We start from the raw sequence: 18,292 nt of genomic DNA, 5'->3' as shown, positions 1-18,292 counted from the left end.
TTGACATAGTTTGTTGCCATTTGGTTCAAAAATTGGCTGGTTTACACAAGGAAAACTCCAAAAGCCACTATTTTATTTTTACATAATCTATCCAAAATGTCAAGTTTCTTTAGTTTATAATAAAACACAAACCCAGACTTCTGAAACCAACATTTCTATCCCTCTTGGAAGTTGATAGTTGGGTTGATTATCTTGAAGACGGTCATGGTACACTTATTCTTACAGCTTGACTCATAAATCTATTAGCCTTGCAGTCGTCGGCAAGACAGTTTTGTATCTTAGGCCAGTACCAAAACTTCTGCATCTTTGTCATACATTGTACAGTTAGCTATTTATTTTTAGTTAGCTTAATATTTTATCAGAGTACTTGCGTCTCTTGTATTTAATTATCACAAAGTTATCACTCATGTAATCTTCAGGTCATAACTCTTCATGTTTTTCTTCATGAGTTAAGTCCTCCAGCAAAGAGTGCTTGCATTTAATCCATCACTCTCTAACACCATTCTGGTAACGACATCATCTCCATCTGAAGAATAGTTGATGTTTCTTTTAGTTTTTTAACGTATAAGGTTTTGCGGTTGCTTTTGAAATCGATACTTCAACATATTGAAGTGTATTTTACCAGTAGATACTTACATTTACTTTTTCCACGCTTGCTTAAGATTCCACACTATGTTTATTCTAAGCAGTTTAAGCTTTCGTAGATGCGAAGAAAGTGACATTCAGTTGGGCTAACTGTCAAATTCGGTGACAGACTAAAAAAACTTCACATCTATAAGCTTAAGCTGATGCGTAAAAATAGGTTATCGCTAATAATAACTTTTGGTCTATATATATATTATGAGACTAAAGAAGAAAGGAAAACTCAGCAGAATAGACATTCAAATACAAAAAAAGTGATAATATTTGTTTTTTTCCGCCTTCAATATACTATATATATTTAATTTTAAGTGTTTAATTTTTGAAATTTTTCAAATTATTCTATTATTGTAACATTTTATAGTACAGAATAATTTTACATTGTTTTAAATCAGTGGTGTATGCTTTGTTTGTTTGATATTTGGTATTGGTTCAATAACATAAAAAGCAGCATTGCCATTGGCTGACAATTTCAAAATGTTGTACATTCTTATTTGGTTGGCTGGATTACTGGTAACTGGCAACTCTGGCAAGCTGAAGAACAAGAATACAAACCGAGTGGGAATTTTGCTGTTGACTTTCTTTCTCTTCTTACCAATTTTTCGTTTTCATCGTAATTACTGTATAATTTCCATCTGGTCTTAAAATTTTATATTATTTCTACAATGAGCTCGGTAAGTGGATTTTGCGATTGTTTTATATTAATAAGAAAGATTTATTTTTATCTACGTAAATAGGATGAAAAAATAAAGTTACTTGGCTTACCTACGTGTGAGAATTACTTCATTAAGTATTCCTTGGTTATAGAGGTTTTAAATTTGTAATTACAAATAGAAGTTGCATTTAATAATAATTTAAATTTATATTTTTTAACCTAAATTGCGTATGTTTATCTTATTAGGTTAAAGGTGCTGGGCTTTAGTCCCTGGACATGGCACCAGTTTTGTACTAGGCCTATTTGTAACTAGCTTAAAATTTATCTATTTTCAGTGATATTTTATTTTATGTATGCTAATATTGCAAATTCTTGGTCATAGTTTTGAAGCTATCTTAAATGAAGGCTATTTCAGCTCAGTTCAGCTTTTTTAAAATCGTTCAGCTGCCATCTTTACAATCGAATCAACTTTCAATTAGAAAGGGTAGACTTTAATAAGCGGCCTACACACTGGTTATTCGATTGCTAGTCTTGAATGGTTCGGTTTTGTTTATGCGAAGGATAATTCGATATTACAATTTATTTAACTATACAATTGTAACTTATTAGTTATAGTAATTTTAATGTAAACAATAAGCAACAAGAAGTATACAACTAATATTCTGAGAGTTTGAAAATTGTGATGAATATGAAGAAAATATGCAAGATATTTCTCACAAGTGACGAGATTTGTTTAAGTACCTTCAACATGTGGGTATGGCTCCTGGTAACACATGGGAAGAATTCTTTCCCCCGTTTCACACAAAAACGGTTAATTATTAATATCAAGCTGGACAACTTATAAATATTGTAAGATTTCATTGTTATTTAAGTCTAGGCAATAGTTGGGTTTGTTTCGTAATTTCATTGTAAGATTTTGTGTATTTAAAATTGTTAATGTACGAGATTCTTCTTGTTAGGGTAATTTATTATAACTCTTATTGGGTAAGATTTTTACATACATCGAAGTTGGGTAATATATAGAATTGTTCGATAATAGCAATTGGATAATGACTGTAGGACGCTTATTAAAGTCTCCCATTAGAAGTATCTAGGCCTAAACAATCAGATATAAAAACATTTGTCCTATATATAGTATTCATAATTAGTAATTGCCAGCTGTTTTTGTATTATAGAATAACTATCTCCAAAGCCTATTATGGAATTCGTATAGAATTAGTGTTTCATATTAAATCAAACAAAGTAAAATCATGTGTATGGTATTTGTGTACTGGCTGGCTGCAAGTGCAATGGAGATGTACAGTTTTATTCTTGTCAGAAGGTGTCTGACACGTTTAGACTATTCTTAACCCTTTTAACCCCAGCTATTTTTCCATGGACTTGCCAGAAAGCCCATGGCGATAAGGGACCGTAGTGCAGAATTGAGGGAAAATTCATCTAGTTTTCTTATTTTTGAAGATAATTTTTAGGTTTTTGTTTTAAATTGTTCACAAATAAGTGTACTCTTAGATGTAATAGTTAAAAAGTACTTTTACAGAATGATTTGTTTTTTTAGCGTATTTATACATACATTTTTTTTATTTTTTTTTATTTTTTATAGTTTTGGACATGCATAAACGGTAGAAAAAAAATTGTAGCCCCTGAAAAATGAAGCAATTTTGTTGTACACATATTTCTTACTACACACACACAAAATTTTAAGAACTTTCCTTGATAAATGCAGGAGATATATCCAATTAATTGTATTGCTGCATAAGCACTTCTTCATATATTTCCACATACACGTCAGTAGAAGTATACAGATATGTTTACTTGTTTTTGCACTTTTGAAATAATAACAATTGTAAAATAACACAAACTGATTGTAATGGTTTGTAAGACTAAAACTTGTTTAATTTTTCAAAAAAGTAAAAGAAATAATATTTACAATATATACATTTTATGGTACTTTGGGAATGGGGTCAGATTCCGTTATATGCCCCCAACGCTTAAACCTTTTTCAGTGAACTTAGAACGTTATAAAAACGATGTAGTTGAGTAACAGAAGTAACATTCCATTAATCAACAAGCATTTCCAGGTATTGTGATCGGTATTTTTGTCGCTGTTATCTTATCTTTCTTGAGAATCCCGATTACGGCAGGCCGCGCGGCGGGACTCTGCAATCACTTATCTACTAGACCGCTCGACTTTGACCTCTGTCTGAGGATGGGGAGGGGTTTGCGATAAGACAATTCCTGTTTTATATTGACGAAATATTGTTCTACGCTAATCTAGTAATCAGTAGAAGCAAAATGTCAAATAACGATTCATGTATGGGTGTGGTCGGTATAATCCTAAAGTACCAGTGTTTATCAAAGTGTTTTCACTCACTGGTAACTTTTCTCTACGACGTTTACTCATGTTTTTTTACTAATAATACAATAAATCACACGAAAAACAACCGCTTTCAATCACGCAAACTAATTGAGGTTATAAGTTAGCATACAACAACAATGCAACTGAAGTCGTCTGACAACTTACATTGACAAATAAACTACGCTCAATGACGACGAAATACGATGCCAATTGGAAGGTTTATTGTTTTTGCATGTAGCCCGTTTCTTCACCGACTACTATACCGAAACTGATGGCATTTGGACATATTATTAGCCAGCTACATTAAATTCTTGAGACGTCCGGTATATCGGACGTTGGGCATTTTAGCTAGACCACCTCTGTCCGATATGTCGGACGCCGGGGCTAAAAGGGTTAAAAATAGTAAAACTAACTAGGCTAACTTCTTTTAAATAAAAAAAAGATTGCTTAAGAATATTTACTTTGTCTTTCTCGGTTTCAAAATGTCTGTTTTGTTATATTTTCTTTATTATTTAAACTACATTTTTCTTGTCACCTGTCTTAATTTTATTGTTTGATTAATAGGCTAGGCTACTTATGGTTCCTTTTTTATTTATGTCATTACATAATTGTTTAAACTATTTCTATTAGTTTTAAACATTTACTTTAATGTAGTATTACAGATACCTTGATATCGATTGATAGTTCCTTTGTTTGATATAGGCCTATATTGTATATAAGTATTGTTGATTGTAATAAGCGATATAAAAACCAGGTCCGGTTTTCGTACTTTGCCCTCCTAAATTGCTAGAAATAGATATTATTATCTGGCTTGTTTATGCTTTCCTGTTTGCCTAATGTTCTCAAGGTCTCAATTCGCAGTTAGAAGTAGGTGTAGTGTATAGCCTATTCTTGGTTTTATGTAAACAAGCCAACATCTATAGTTATTTTGTTCAGGAGGACAAGTCGAATACATGGTACTTTCTGATTAAGTGGAAGCCAACGATAATAAACGGGATTTAGCAACTTTGGGTGGGCAGTTACACAATAAATACTAACGGCTAGGTTAGGTTAGTAAACCAAAATTGCCTAAGCACATCAACCGCAGCTTGCTTTGAATAGGTGGCCTCTGTTTGATCAGAAAGTACCGAATACATAAATAACATAGAAATTTTTATTGGCAACTCCGGCTGTTACCTTCACTGATGCTTCTCAGTCCACTTTAATCTTACCGCTACAGGCCGATTGAAGCTAATCATTTTATAGTTTATCCTAATCACCAACATGGGTTGATGTGTTTATCATTTGCAAGGACATTTTTAATGAGTGCTGTATGTTTTTTTACAATCTACATACTTTGGCAACAATAAATAAATAAATAAATATATATATATAGAAATATAGGTCCTTTTATATATATATAAAGTTTATCTTTGCATTAAATATATACATTTTATACTAGTTTGAAAAATTCCTGCAAATCGCCCAAAATAGCATGCCGGTACAGAAGTTACCATATGCTCTGTTGAAGGTTTTACTGTATATCCAAAAAGTATTTTTGAGGGCTGAAAAACCGTATATTGGGGAAAAAAATTGAAATGTTAGAATTTTAGGTTATATCTCAATTATTTCATTGATCTAGAGAACTGACAGTTAATTCTATACAATTTTTATATCAACTTAAATTTCTTCCACCCATAATAGCTTAGTCTAGCCTTATGGATACAATTATATGTTCTGTCCTCACTTGTCACTCCATCTGGACTAATACAGGTTAGTATTGAAATAGACTATAGCCTATAACAAAGTACTCGTTTTTAATTACATTTAAGAAAAAAAAAGAGATTAAATTACCAAAACATTAAGCAAATAATGTAATTTTCTGACCCAATAACTGATATTAAATTTTAAAATGTAAAAGTAAATAAATTAATTCTAATTACAAGTTGTGGTGTAAATGATATATTGCTTTAAAATTTAGTTTGAAAATTAAAACTTCTGTTATATTCCTATGGTCTAAAGGAATTCGTTTTTTAAATGGAATTAAAAAACAATTACAACCATGTAGACTGCACATAACAGCCTTAGGTCCACAATTTTTATAAAAGTAACATATTTATTTATTTATTTATTATTATTTCAACGGCATCCGCCAATATACAATAATTTCACAACATTTTCATGCAACTTAAATATAACATCAACAAAATAAATAACAACTAATTAAATTACAGAAAGTAGTGATTATGCAGTGGAATAATAAATAAGTATTAAGATTTGTGAAATAATGTTACAATAGTGAAAAATCACAAACATCATCTCCAACTGATATTAAGGGGAAAAAACTCTATCACTCATTACTGTTGCAGTCTCTTTTTAAGGTGTGCGATGCTGTCGTAAAACATATCACCATCGGAAGGAATGCTGTTTCCACGCCTATGAAGTCGAGCAATAGGACCGTGATAGCTGTAATTGTTTTGAGTGGTGGCAGGTTGAAAACATATTCCTGGATCTGGTTCCAGCAGGCACCAAGAGGGATATCCTACTCAGAAGCTCTGGTGAATCGATCGCCCCGTTGATAAGCTTGTGCAGGAAAATAATATCAAACATTCTCCTTCTGCACTCCAGCGTAGGCAGAAGAAATTCCTGCTCAAGTGCGGGGACAGAGACCTCCCGATAGGCTGCACCTCTCCGGACTCCTTGAAGTCTGCAAAATTTGTTTTGAATACTCTGTAGTTTGTGAATATGAGATGCGTAATGAGGGGACCAAACAAGAGTACAATATTCCAGATTAGGCCGAACTAAAGCCTTATACAAGAGCAGTAGTGTCTCGTCACCGAACGTCCCTCTAGACATTCGAAAAATGAATCCTAGCATTTTGTTTGCCTTCAAAGATACCGCATCAATGTGTGCATCGGGTGACAAATTTGTAGTCAAACTTACTCCAAGGTCGTTTATCGAGGTCACTCGCTTGATGTCGCCGGATACAGTGTAATTGAAAGCAACAGGATTCTTCAGACGACAGAAGGTGATTGTAAGACATTTGGTTGAGTTAATGACCATCTTATTATCATCGCACCACTCAGCAATTAGGTTCAGATCACGTTGAAGATTGAGACAGTCATCACGAGAGTAGATTTCTTTGAATATCTTGAGGTCATCTGCGAAGAGGAGATATTCCGATGATAGGTGGCTGATGATGTCGTTGACAAACAAGTTGAAAAGAATAGGGCCAAGCTTGGACCCCTGTGGGACACCTGAGGTGGGAGGAAATTCTTCAGACAAATGGTTTCCAAGTTTGACCCTCAGCGAGCGTCCACTTAAATAGCTCTTGAACCATTCTAGAGAGAGTCCGCAGAAACCATATCCTTCGAGCTTGGAAATCAGAAGTGAGTGACTAATCTTGTCAAATGCCTTGGAAAGGTCTAAATAAATGCTGTCCACTTGATGTCTTCGATTAAACGCAGAAAGAATATAGTCTGTGTAGATGACAAGGTTGGTCTGGGTGGAACGACCCTTGCAAAACCCATGTTGTTGGGGGACAATGATACTCTTTATGTCATTAGATATCAATTCCAGCACTAAACCTTCCACAACCTTAGCCAAAGCAGGCTGGATGACGACTGGCCTGAAGCTGGTGACATCAGTAGCATTTGGTGTTTTAGGAATCGGCACAACATAACTGGACTTGAGTGCTGTGGGAAAGATGCCGTCCATAAATAGTCTGTTAAGTAAATTGGTGAGAGGCTTTGAAAGCTGAACGCTACATTTCTTGAGAACTATAGGTGGGATGAGATCAGGACCATTACCTTTGTTGACATCAAGTGACTCCAGCTCCTTCCGTACTCTTTCCTCACTTACATGGAAGCGATTTACATTGAAGTTGCTAGCAAAATGAAAGTCTAAAGTTGTGTCATCCCTGGGATTGAAAGTTGAGGCGAAGAAGCCAGCAAAAAGATTGCACATGACATGAGGGTCATCAGTAACTGTGTGATTAAAAGTCAGACGAGTTGGGATAGACTGCGATTTCTGCATTTGCTTCACATAACTCCAAAAAGATTTTATATTGGAGGGTATAGAATACTCAATATGCCCAACGTATCTGTTAAAACAATCCTTGGCCAGCAACTTGCACTGGGCCCTGGTATGAGAGAACCTCCAGTAGTCCTCAAATGACAATGAAGTCTTGTAGATCCTGTGCAGTTTCTTTTTTAAGATGATTAAATTTATCAGTTCTTTAGAAAACCAAATGGGAAACTTGGACAATCCAACCTTTTTCATGCAGGTGTTGTCCAAAATAATTTCTCTAAGTTCCTCGCAAAAACGACTGAAGGCTAAGTCAGGGCCCTCCGCCAAACGCACATCGATATTAGCAATGGCCAAAGAAATATTAGCAATGTTGCACTTTCTGAAGTTGGGGATGAAAGTAGCAGTGCAAGAGCGACGAGACATTTCAGGAAGATCAATCACAGCTGTCAGGGCAGGATGGGCTATATCTTCAGCTACCAAACTCTCTGCGGTGTGCGATACAAGACAAGGGATGTTAGTGAAAATTAGATCAAGGAAATTTCCTATGTAATTAGGAATAGTATTCATCTGCCCAAGGTCGAGAAAAGAAGTAAGCTCCAATATCTTGAGAGCGGAAGGCGAGTAAGTGTTCGGAGGTTGTGCGGTCCAGTCGATCCTTGGCAAATTAAAATCTCCAGCAATAAACACAGAAGAAATATTCATATTGTTCGAGATGACGGTGTGAAAAATGTCACAAAATTCTATATAAGTCTGGTGGGCAACATCTTGTGGTATATAAACAGTATTTATAAGCATATTTGAAGAATGTGCACACCTCAGAGCAACAAATATGGTTTCAACTGCTGGTTCATCAATGGGAATGAGCCATGAGGTATAGCATTTCTTGACTGCAATCAGCACACCACCACCAGAATTTTTAAAACTTGTGAGCGCCGTCCTGTCTTGTCTGTATATGGAATAGTTACTTAATCCCAGTTCGGCATTAGAGATTTCATGGGATAGATTAGTTTGGTGTGCATGGAAAATAAAATGCTAAATTGATAAACTTTTAGCTAAATTTCTTATGCTGCAGTTAATATTACAATTGAATGTTTCAGATGTCAAACGTAGAGAATCTGTCTCCCCAATGCATTCGTCAGGTGGGGAAAGAAATACAAGATTTAATAAAAACACCTCCAGAAGGGATCAAGGTCAATTTAAATGAACAAGATATTACTGATATCCAAGCTTTTATTGAAGGTCCAGGTAGGTATAGTGTGCGTTTTGTAAAACCATTATTAATTTCCATTTCTAATTGATATTGTAAAAATATCTTATATACAAGAAGCACAAAATAAACAAAAGTATTTTTACCTATTTAAAGTGGAAGAATGTTGTCCATGAATATGTAATTATTAACCATGTTTTCAACCACATTTCAGCTGGTACACCATATGCTGGTGGCGTCTTCAAAGTGAAACTGGTTCTTGGGAAAGACTTCCCTCAAGGACCACCGAAAGCATTTTTTTTAACTAAAATATTCCATCCGAATGTCGCAAAGAATGGAGAGATCTGCGTGAACACCCTCAAGAAAGATTGGAAGCCAGACCTCGGAATCAAACACATATTGCTGGTGAGAAGCCTTCAACGACTACAACTTGTCAAAGAGTTCCAAAATATTGTAGATGTCCACTACATGTTTTAAAACAATCGTTCTATAATCAGGTTGTTAAAAGTGTTCCACATGGGGTAGTCAACATTTAAAAATTCAAAATTTCACAGAATACATACACATCAAAATAAGTAAGGACAACAACATACAAAGCTTGTGACAGTAGCCTACCACATACATGTGATCACAACCAGGCGGACAGGAGTCAGGTCTAAGTTTGCATCTGCTAGGCTACGACACTCCTCTTCCTGGGGCATTCCTGGACGATGATAAGATATACTGTCCAACAACATTGTTAAAAATGCAGTACAAATAAACATTAAAAAAAAAATACAAACATAGTTTGAGTCTTGACATTTGAAATGCTGCACACTTCTACCTGTCTGCTGTCGACCTGGTTGTTTCCATGTGTGTGTGGTAGGCCTACCATCACAATCTTTGACGTGTGTCATATGCCCTTATTTATTTTGTTGTGTTCTTATTCTGTGTTATTTTGTTATCTAAGTGTTAAAAACCTCATGTTAAGCATTTTTTAACCTTTTTTAACCACCCCAATGATAGAAAGATTGTTCTTAAACATGTAGTGGACATCTACAATATTTAGAACTGTTTGACAAGATACAGTACCATAATTTTAGTTATTTACACAGTTCTGGGGTTATAGACTATGAATTTTGACAAAATATAGGTTAGTGGATAAGAAGTAACATTAAATACTATAAACACATGAAAATGAAATAAATACAGGATGATATATTGACATCAGTGTACATTGTGACAACTATAGTCAAAGCAAGTTTTCTAAACAGATGATTGATTTAATGGATAATACAAGATTCTTGCAATTAGTGATGATCATTTTCATCTTTGTGGTGCCCTTACAAAAAATCGTTAACATTTGCCAAGCTCAAGCCTGAAAAAATAGCTCGAATGCACTCTCCATAGTGCCAAAGTTACATTGCAGTGTGAGGTAACATATGTCATTTGAGTCATGCTTTTTTTTATTAAGATGGGCAAACTTTAAAAGTAAACCAAAAGCATAACCTAAGAATGTTTTTCTCTTTACAAAACAGTTTTTTTCTCTCCTTTCAGTTTATAAAAAAACAAACGACTAGCTATAAAAAACTTTGGTTCCAAGGTAAAGTAATTAATTACCTTTACACAAAATTTCACATGGATTACGTTAGAAGATGTTGTGACTGCGTCATCTCTTGTAATAATAACATTACTCACCTGCACATTGGTTTGTCTCATTGTTTTTGACTATTTCCTTTGTGACTTCAAAAGTGTATGTAAGTAAAACCTGTTTATTAAAAGACTGAAATAAGAGCAATTGATTCAATACCAAATTAGATGTTATGAAAAGTGTTTAATGACAGCTTTAATGAGGAACTGGAAAACAAATAGACAACTAATTGGTGCCTTACAACTTGTTATTATATTGTAAAATTTAGCCTTTAGAAAGTTCAGAGATAAAACCTATTTTATTTTATATACACTGAGGGCAAAAATAAAGTAGGCACGCAATATTTTTCAAACTGTCAATATTATGATTGATATAAAATTACAAAACAAATTAAAGCATGTTTACACATTTATGAAAAATTACAAAGTATTTTTTACAGAAAAATAATTTTAACTAATAAACATCCTAACACTTTTAGGATGAGTGGGTTATGTGTTGTCTGCACTTGTCTTGCTAAAAAAGCCAAGACGGGTTATCTGTAGCGTATGTATAGTCCTATATCTGAAGTTTAATGTGTATGAGTCACAATACATTGCAAAATCCTGATTTTCTGTTCTAACGTATATCTTATGACCTTTCCACAAATATTCATACGGGAATGTTGTAGTGTAAGTCATGTAACATCTTTTTCACATCGCATAAAAGCTTTGCATCATGTCACTCCAGTTACGTCATAATACAAGTGATTGTGTTGTGTAATTGTTTTATCCTATTTTCCAACTAGTCAATTTTTTTACTCTTACAGAAATTAAAGCAAGAAACTGAAAAATGTTTCCCATTTAAAAATTGTATTTTGTTCTTATACTAAACTATAAAGAAACAAAAAATTAAAACAAAAGGGAAAGTAAAATGGGTTTTTTTATTATACATGATTAAAATAATGCTACGTTGTAGACAACTTTACTGTGAATAATAGGATGACAAAATGTATGTATATCTTTTTATACAATTCTTACAATGTATTTATAAAATCTATGTATTTTCCCCATTTTCACTTATGTTTTCTTCAGTACACTCTTCAGAATAAAACAATCACATCAAAAGTATGAACCAGAAAAATTACAACAATCTTTGTCGTCCTAAAAATTTTAAAATTGATCAAATGAGAAAAAGAACAATATTATACACTTTTGTTTTGTTTAAATCACTCATCATACTCTGTATCACCTGCTGGTTGATGTTATCCCATTTCTCTTATATTTTCTATCAAACATATACATGACTTATGCTTGTTTTTAAACTGCTCTTGAAAAAAAATACCATAGAACATAAAAAACGTTTTTATGGATCAAACATAAACCTTACTTTTTAAAACTTTTTCTGAAAAAGTCATGGCATATCCACTCAACATATCCACCTTACACATCCACTCAAAATAAGTTCCCTTCACAGGACTTAACCCTAGAACTGTTAATCGACATAATTATGTCGGTTAATGCCGCTTTTGTGGTGTTAACCGTCAAAATTTTGTCGATAAAACATTCCCTCCTATAATTACTTTTTATAATATACTCCGGTAACGTATCGATATAATTCATGCACCATTGGGTTCGGGAAGAAAAATGCTAAGGAACAGATGAGTTTTATTCCTCTTTGTATTATGGTTATGACGTAGCAAGCTTGTTATTTTGAACGTAAAAGAAAACGCGACGCCGTTTGTTGTGACCGCCATATTGCCGCTGCCGTTCTGTATCACTTTCGTGCATAGCTGTGGATATTTGTAAGTTTTAATAGTTTTACGCGTGTTTTAGTGTCGTATTTAATGTGTAGTGTGTTGTTTGATGTCGTAGTAGTGTAAACATATATATTTTAGAATAAATCAATTTCTATTTACTGAAATATGTTTGAGAAATTACCGGCTTTGTGTAGGCTATGGCAAAATGACTTGGCTAAAATTCATTTCACATAGTTTGTTATTGTTTTCACTTACTAAACGTTATTTATAGCACTCTTTTAGCTCTGAAGTAACTATTTATTTTTGGTAAATAGATAGTTTTCACAATAAAATATATATTTCCTGTAATTTCTTTGGTTATATATAATAACTGTTTGGGTTATTCTCTATTTTTTTAATATCTTTAGTTATATTTATAGTTTTCTAACTACATAATATTTCCTATTACTTATAAACCATAAATTTATAAATTTTGATATAGTACAAGCTTTAGAAACTATTTTATATTTTGCTGAATGAAAATTTTTCGCAAAATTTTTGAATAATGACAAAATTTAACTTTTTTTACTTTTCAAAAAATAATTTATGGTAATTATTTCATTACTACTGTATACTCTATTTTATTCTAAGTAATAAAATATGCAAAATAACATGTATTCATAGATAAATGTATTTGAAAAACTTGTTTTAACCAAAGTCTTACGTGTACACCCGATTTTCAGAATTTATACGCATCGCTGCTTTTTGTTCTATAGCTTTATGATGCTTTCATAAATGTGTATAATGTTTATGTTTTTCTGAAACTCGATAAAATTTGACACAGAATGGCTATCTCACTTATAAATATTTCTCACTATAACTTCATTTGCTAGGTATGGTCCCCCCCAAATTTAAGAAATATTTTTCTTAAATTTTATATTTGATTAAAAAAAGTGTTTATTAGAAAATTTTTGATGGTTAATTTTACAATATAGTGCAATTCTACGTTTAATTCAGAACACAAAAATATATACTCTTATTTATATTGCTTTTATTTTATATTTTTAATAATTTTTTTAAAAAAACCTTGCGCGAAGCTCCAAAACAGCCCGACACTACAGGATGAAATGACCGCCAGTTCTAGGGTTAAAAAAGTTTAATAAAAAAGCACATATTTTCTAACAGTACTTTACTTACTATTGAATTTAAAAAAAATTGGAAATGTGTGGTTATTTAATAGCTACACTTATTTTATTTCCATATACATAATTATTTCTAACTGTTCCAAGACTCTTAAATCATGATGTACTTTATTTGGACTATTTGCTAAGCTTTTTCTCTTTAATTTCTTACGAAACACTCAGAAAATGCCAAGCATGCATAACACATATTTTAAATTTGTCTTTAATTTGTTGTTGTGTATGTTTAACCTTATCTTATGGACTAAGGATTTTTATGACACCTGAGGAAGAAGATAGATTCCAATACTCGAAATATAGTGCTGTATTTTTATATCATCAAATGATGGCAAATGTTTGAAATCCTATTAAGCCTTAAAAATCACCCAACGTCAATAAAACCATTGTGATTGCTCGAATGTTGTATGATAACAGCAGTTAGCATTTTTCTCAATGGGTCTTAATTCAGACATCAGCAAAATAGCATTAATTAATTAAATTGTAAAATATTTTGTTCTGTCAAGACTATAAAGTGCCTCCTGATCGTGCCAAACGCAGAGTCAGCCTTGAATGAGGAAGCAGGCAAATTGCTGCTAGAACACTACGATGACTACTCGCAGCGGGCAAGAATGATGACGGAAATCCATGCATCGGTAAGAGATGATCAATTTATGATAACATAATACTTTGTATTTAGTATTTATATTATTTTATAACAGTAAGCTGCAATGGGAAAATTTTAATAAATTATGGGTAAATTTAGAATGAATTGTAAAATCTCTTTTATAATGTTTATAAGATTACTTGGAGCATATACAGTGTCTGTTATCAAAAATGTCTAGTGTCTGTCTTTATGATATTAGCAAAATGCTAATACATAGAATCTAGTCTGTGTAATGTCTAGTAATGTAATGTAACTTATGCTAAATCGAATGTTTGTGTGCTTTTGTCATGTAGCCCATGAAAAACTATATTTTTTTATGCTGATTTAGACCTCCTCATCTTTATTCCACGGATTCCACATAACTTTTTCTGTTTGAAAATGGCCTATATTTGTGTATATATATACAGGGTGTCAATTAAGTCTGGAACCACTTTTTTAATTTTTAAACCACAAGATAAAAAAATACCAAAGTTCACACGTGATTACTGGTGATAGTAACGCACATATCTGCCCAATTACCGACCAGATAATCCCTTTGGGGGACGGTCCACGAGGAGTCAGACAAAATTCTTAAATAGCAGCATAGGTCAAGTTTGGTATCAAATTAAAGGCCTTACTTAGCAAAAGGCCAAATGCCGCAAACCGGACTTCAAAAGGTGGATTCATTCAGTAGCTATAGCTATTTGAATTTTAAAACAATTGAACAATGTAAATTATTAAGTATTACAAGTAAACACCAATTTTTAAGTACCTGTGATCAAAGTAAGTGTTCAAAATGTTCCCCTCCCATCATCTAACAATGTAGTAATCGAAGCCAGGAATCAATAATTATTACCAATAACACAACTACTGTTAGAATGTGAAAGTGGCAGATTGAGTCATACACAGCATCCACAGAAACTTAACGTTTAGGCAGGTATTATAGGAAATCAAATTATGGGTCCATTATTTATCAATGGTAATTTAAATGGTGACTCGTATCTATCAATGCTCCAAAATGAGATAATTCCTGCACTACAGGCTGCTCTTGGTCGACAATTTCAAAGAATTTATTTCCAACAAGATGGCGCGCCACCACACTTTGCTCTCCTTGTTAGAGAATACTTGGATACAATATTCCTTCACAGATGGATGGGAAGACATGGTGCAGTAGAGTGGCCTGCTCGTTCCCCTGATTTATCTCCGCTGGATTTTTTTCTTTGGGGATACCTCAAAGATAAAGTTCATCGTACTAAGCCTCGAGATTTGGCGCACCTAAGAAATCTCATAGTCCAAGAAGCTCAAGATATTCCTCGTGACTACCTTTAAAATGCAGTGGATGGGTTTTTCAACCGCCTAGGACATTGCCAGATGATGGTAGGGGAACATTTTGAACACTTACTTTGATCACAGGTACTTAAAAATTGGTGTTTACTTGTAATAATTAATAATTTACATTGTTCAATTGTTTTAAAATTCAAATAGCTATAGCTACTGAATGAATCCACCTTTTGAAGTCCGGTTTGCGGCATTGTACTCTGCTAAGTAAGACCTTTAATTTGATACCAAACTTGACCTATGCTGCTATTTAAAGAATTTTGTCCAACTTCTTGTGGACCGTCCCCCAAAGGGATTATCTGGTCGGTAATTTGGCAGATGTGTGCGATACTATCACCAGTAAGCACGTGTGAACTTTGATATTTCTTTCTATTATGGTTCAAAAATTAAAAAAATAGGTTCCAGACTTAATTGACACCCTGTATATATATAACTATAGAACAGATAAAACGAGACAAATGGTTTTAGGCTTGTGAATAATAAGCTATTAGTTAAGGAATGTTTAGTTGGTCTTAGATAAAATTTACAAACATTATGAGGGATCTGTTACGAGGTTAATTTTATTTGGAATTTTTCTTAAGTGAAGCCAGTGAAGGAAGGAGTGCCATATTAACAATAAACTAATTGGAAAATTGAGTGAAAGTATAATAAACTTAGTAGCCAAATGAATTTTATATACCATAAATTTATACAAAAGTTCATCCTTGTGTTCCTTACAAACAATATAATGACAAGTAAATATTACTAGTTTATTTACATTTAAAAATTAGCAGGAAAAACATGAAAGTGCAAATTACTTAATCTTTTGGTAGAAATCTTGATGAGAACATTTTTAATATTTTCAAAAATAAAAAAAGCAAAAGGCAAAATTTGTAAAATACAAATACATGAATGCAGTGTATTTTAAGAGATTTCTCTCAGCATTCTTTATAGATCCAAAATTGAATTTTCAGTGGTTTTATATATCCCCCATCCCCACCCTAATGACTATATTCTAAAATACTGTTGATCAATGGAAAATAGAAGAGAAAATACCGTATTAGGGACAGATGTCACAAAAAAAAAAAATATATCTTCTAGTACTTAATATTAATGTTCTTCAATTTATTAAAATTGAACTTTCCATTTTATACCCTAAAGTAACTCCTAAATACGAGGTCTATCCAGATAGAAAATTACATTTTGATAAACAAAAATCCAAGTACAAGAAAAATTAGTTTTATTTACTTATTTGAAAGTGACACTTAAATGGCCTACTATTTTTCAACATAGCCATCATACAAATTTAGCCACTTATAGCGGTAAATTAGTTTTTAAATTCCACCGTTATAAAATTCTGCTGCATGAGACTTCAAGCAGGTAGTCACACCCTCCCATAGTTCTACGTCGTCCTCAAAGCACTGCATCGCAAGTTAGGTCTTCATTACAGAAAATCAGGTGGCAGTCACTGGATGCAAGCTCCGAACTGTAAGGCGGATTTGGAAACACCTCCCACTTAGAAGCATCCAGGACTTCTCAAGTTCGATTTACCATGTGTTGATTTTGGTACCCATTTTGCACAAAATTTATGGTTACCTAACTTTTGCTTAACAATTTTGTGTAACAAACTTCTTGAAATTGGAGGAAAACTAAATGAGAGTTCTATTATGAATTGGTGGTCTTTTTTAATCTTCTCATCGACTTTAGAGACAATTTATCCAATCTGTCACAATGCTTGGCCATCCACTTCGTTTGTCCATCATGCACATTAGTTCGGCCATTTTTAAACCTAATGCACCACTGACGCACTCCACCTTCAGTTATCACATCATTCCCATAAATTTCACAAAGTTGGCAATAAATCTCAACTAGTTTATTGTGCTTAGCCAATAAAAACCATACTACCAGCCGTACTTCACAACTCGCGGAATTTTCAATTGCGTCTCATATTTTAAACGGTTATTCTAAAAACAACAAGAAGTAACATTTCACTAGCAGCTACATAGCGATATGTAATCTACTTTCTGAATAGACCTCAGTATATTATCGGCTGAATTGAGATTGTCACATGTGTAATTATGTTCCAGGCTCCAAAATTACCGAAGCCAGGTCTCGAAACTACAGCCGAGGGACCAATGGCTAAGAAGCACGCAGGGGACAAGAAAGTAGCTGCTGATAAGAAAAAGTTATTAAAAGACAAAAAGAGGACATTGAAGAGATTGTGAGAAGTGTTTTAAGGATTTTAAACTCAAAGTGGTCTCTTTGAATATAAATATATAAATAAATGTACATATTGAACGAATGGCATGATATCAGAGTATAAATTGAGTGAGTGTTTAATTTTTCCATATCGAAAGAAAACTTACCTTTGACGTGTGTCTTATTTATGTTATTTGTATGATTGTATTAGAGTATTGGATAGGTTTAACTATTCAGTTTTTTAAGTAATAGAGTTTTTGTAATTTTGCTACAATCTTTTACATTAATTTATTTTTTCTAAGAGAGTCTTGCTTACTGGTTTTCTTAGTTTTAAAGCGTTATGAAACTGTGTTCAATTTTTTACTGTTCTATATTGTATATGTTGTTTTATGTAAATTATTGAAGATAATGAAACAATTTTATTACATTTTGTCAATTGTAGCACAAAGATTGCCCAACACTTATTCTAAAAAATAAAAGACACTGAAAAATCAGACATGGTAACTTGTGTGTTGAAAGAATTTTAGGTCCATTAGAATTTGTCTCCAACAACGTTCTCACAGTCCTGCATAAAGAGTAGGTAAGGATGAAGAGAATCGAAGTGGGAAGATAGATTCTGTCTACACAATTTCTACATCATGGTGGGACGTTCACAACATACATTTGATATCATGACTAATCTGGAATCAAGAATATTTTATTGTCATCCTACATTTGTAATGCATAGAAGGAAAGAAAGAAACACT

The 18,292-nt window shown here is 33.0% G+C and overlaps 1 protein-coding gene across 1 annotated transcript; it reads left to right on the top strand.

Moving 5' to 3' along the window:
• Positions 1 to 1,146: 1,146 nt before the first annotated feature.
• Positions 1,147 to 18,050, top strand: LOC124372093 (ubiquitin-conjugating enzyme E2 S-like). The gene is made up of 5 exons (XM_046830459.1): positions 1,147 to 1,313; positions 8,756 to 8,903; positions 9,080 to 9,270; positions 13,912 to 14,040; positions 17,435 to 18,050. Exons 1-5 carry the CDS (start codon positions 1,305 to 1,307, stop codon positions 17,570 to 17,572), a joined length of 615 nt encoding a protein of 204 aa, XP_046686415.1. The 5' UTR covers positions 1,147 to 1,304; the 3' UTR covers positions 17,573 to 18,050.
• Positions 18,051 to 18,292: the final 242 nt, after the last annotated feature.

Source organism: Homalodisca vitripennis, unplaced genomic scaffold (assembly GCF_021130785.1).
Source record: "Homalodisca vitripennis isolate AUS2020 unplaced genomic scaffold, UT_GWSS_2.1 ScUCBcl_2508;HRSCAF=7355, whole genome shotgun sequence".
Taxonomy (NCBI): domain Eukaryota; kingdom Metazoa; phylum Arthropoda; class Insecta; order Hemiptera; family Cicadellidae; genus Homalodisca; species Homalodisca vitripennis.
This window is presented reverse-complemented; position numbering and strand designations above follow the sequence as displayed.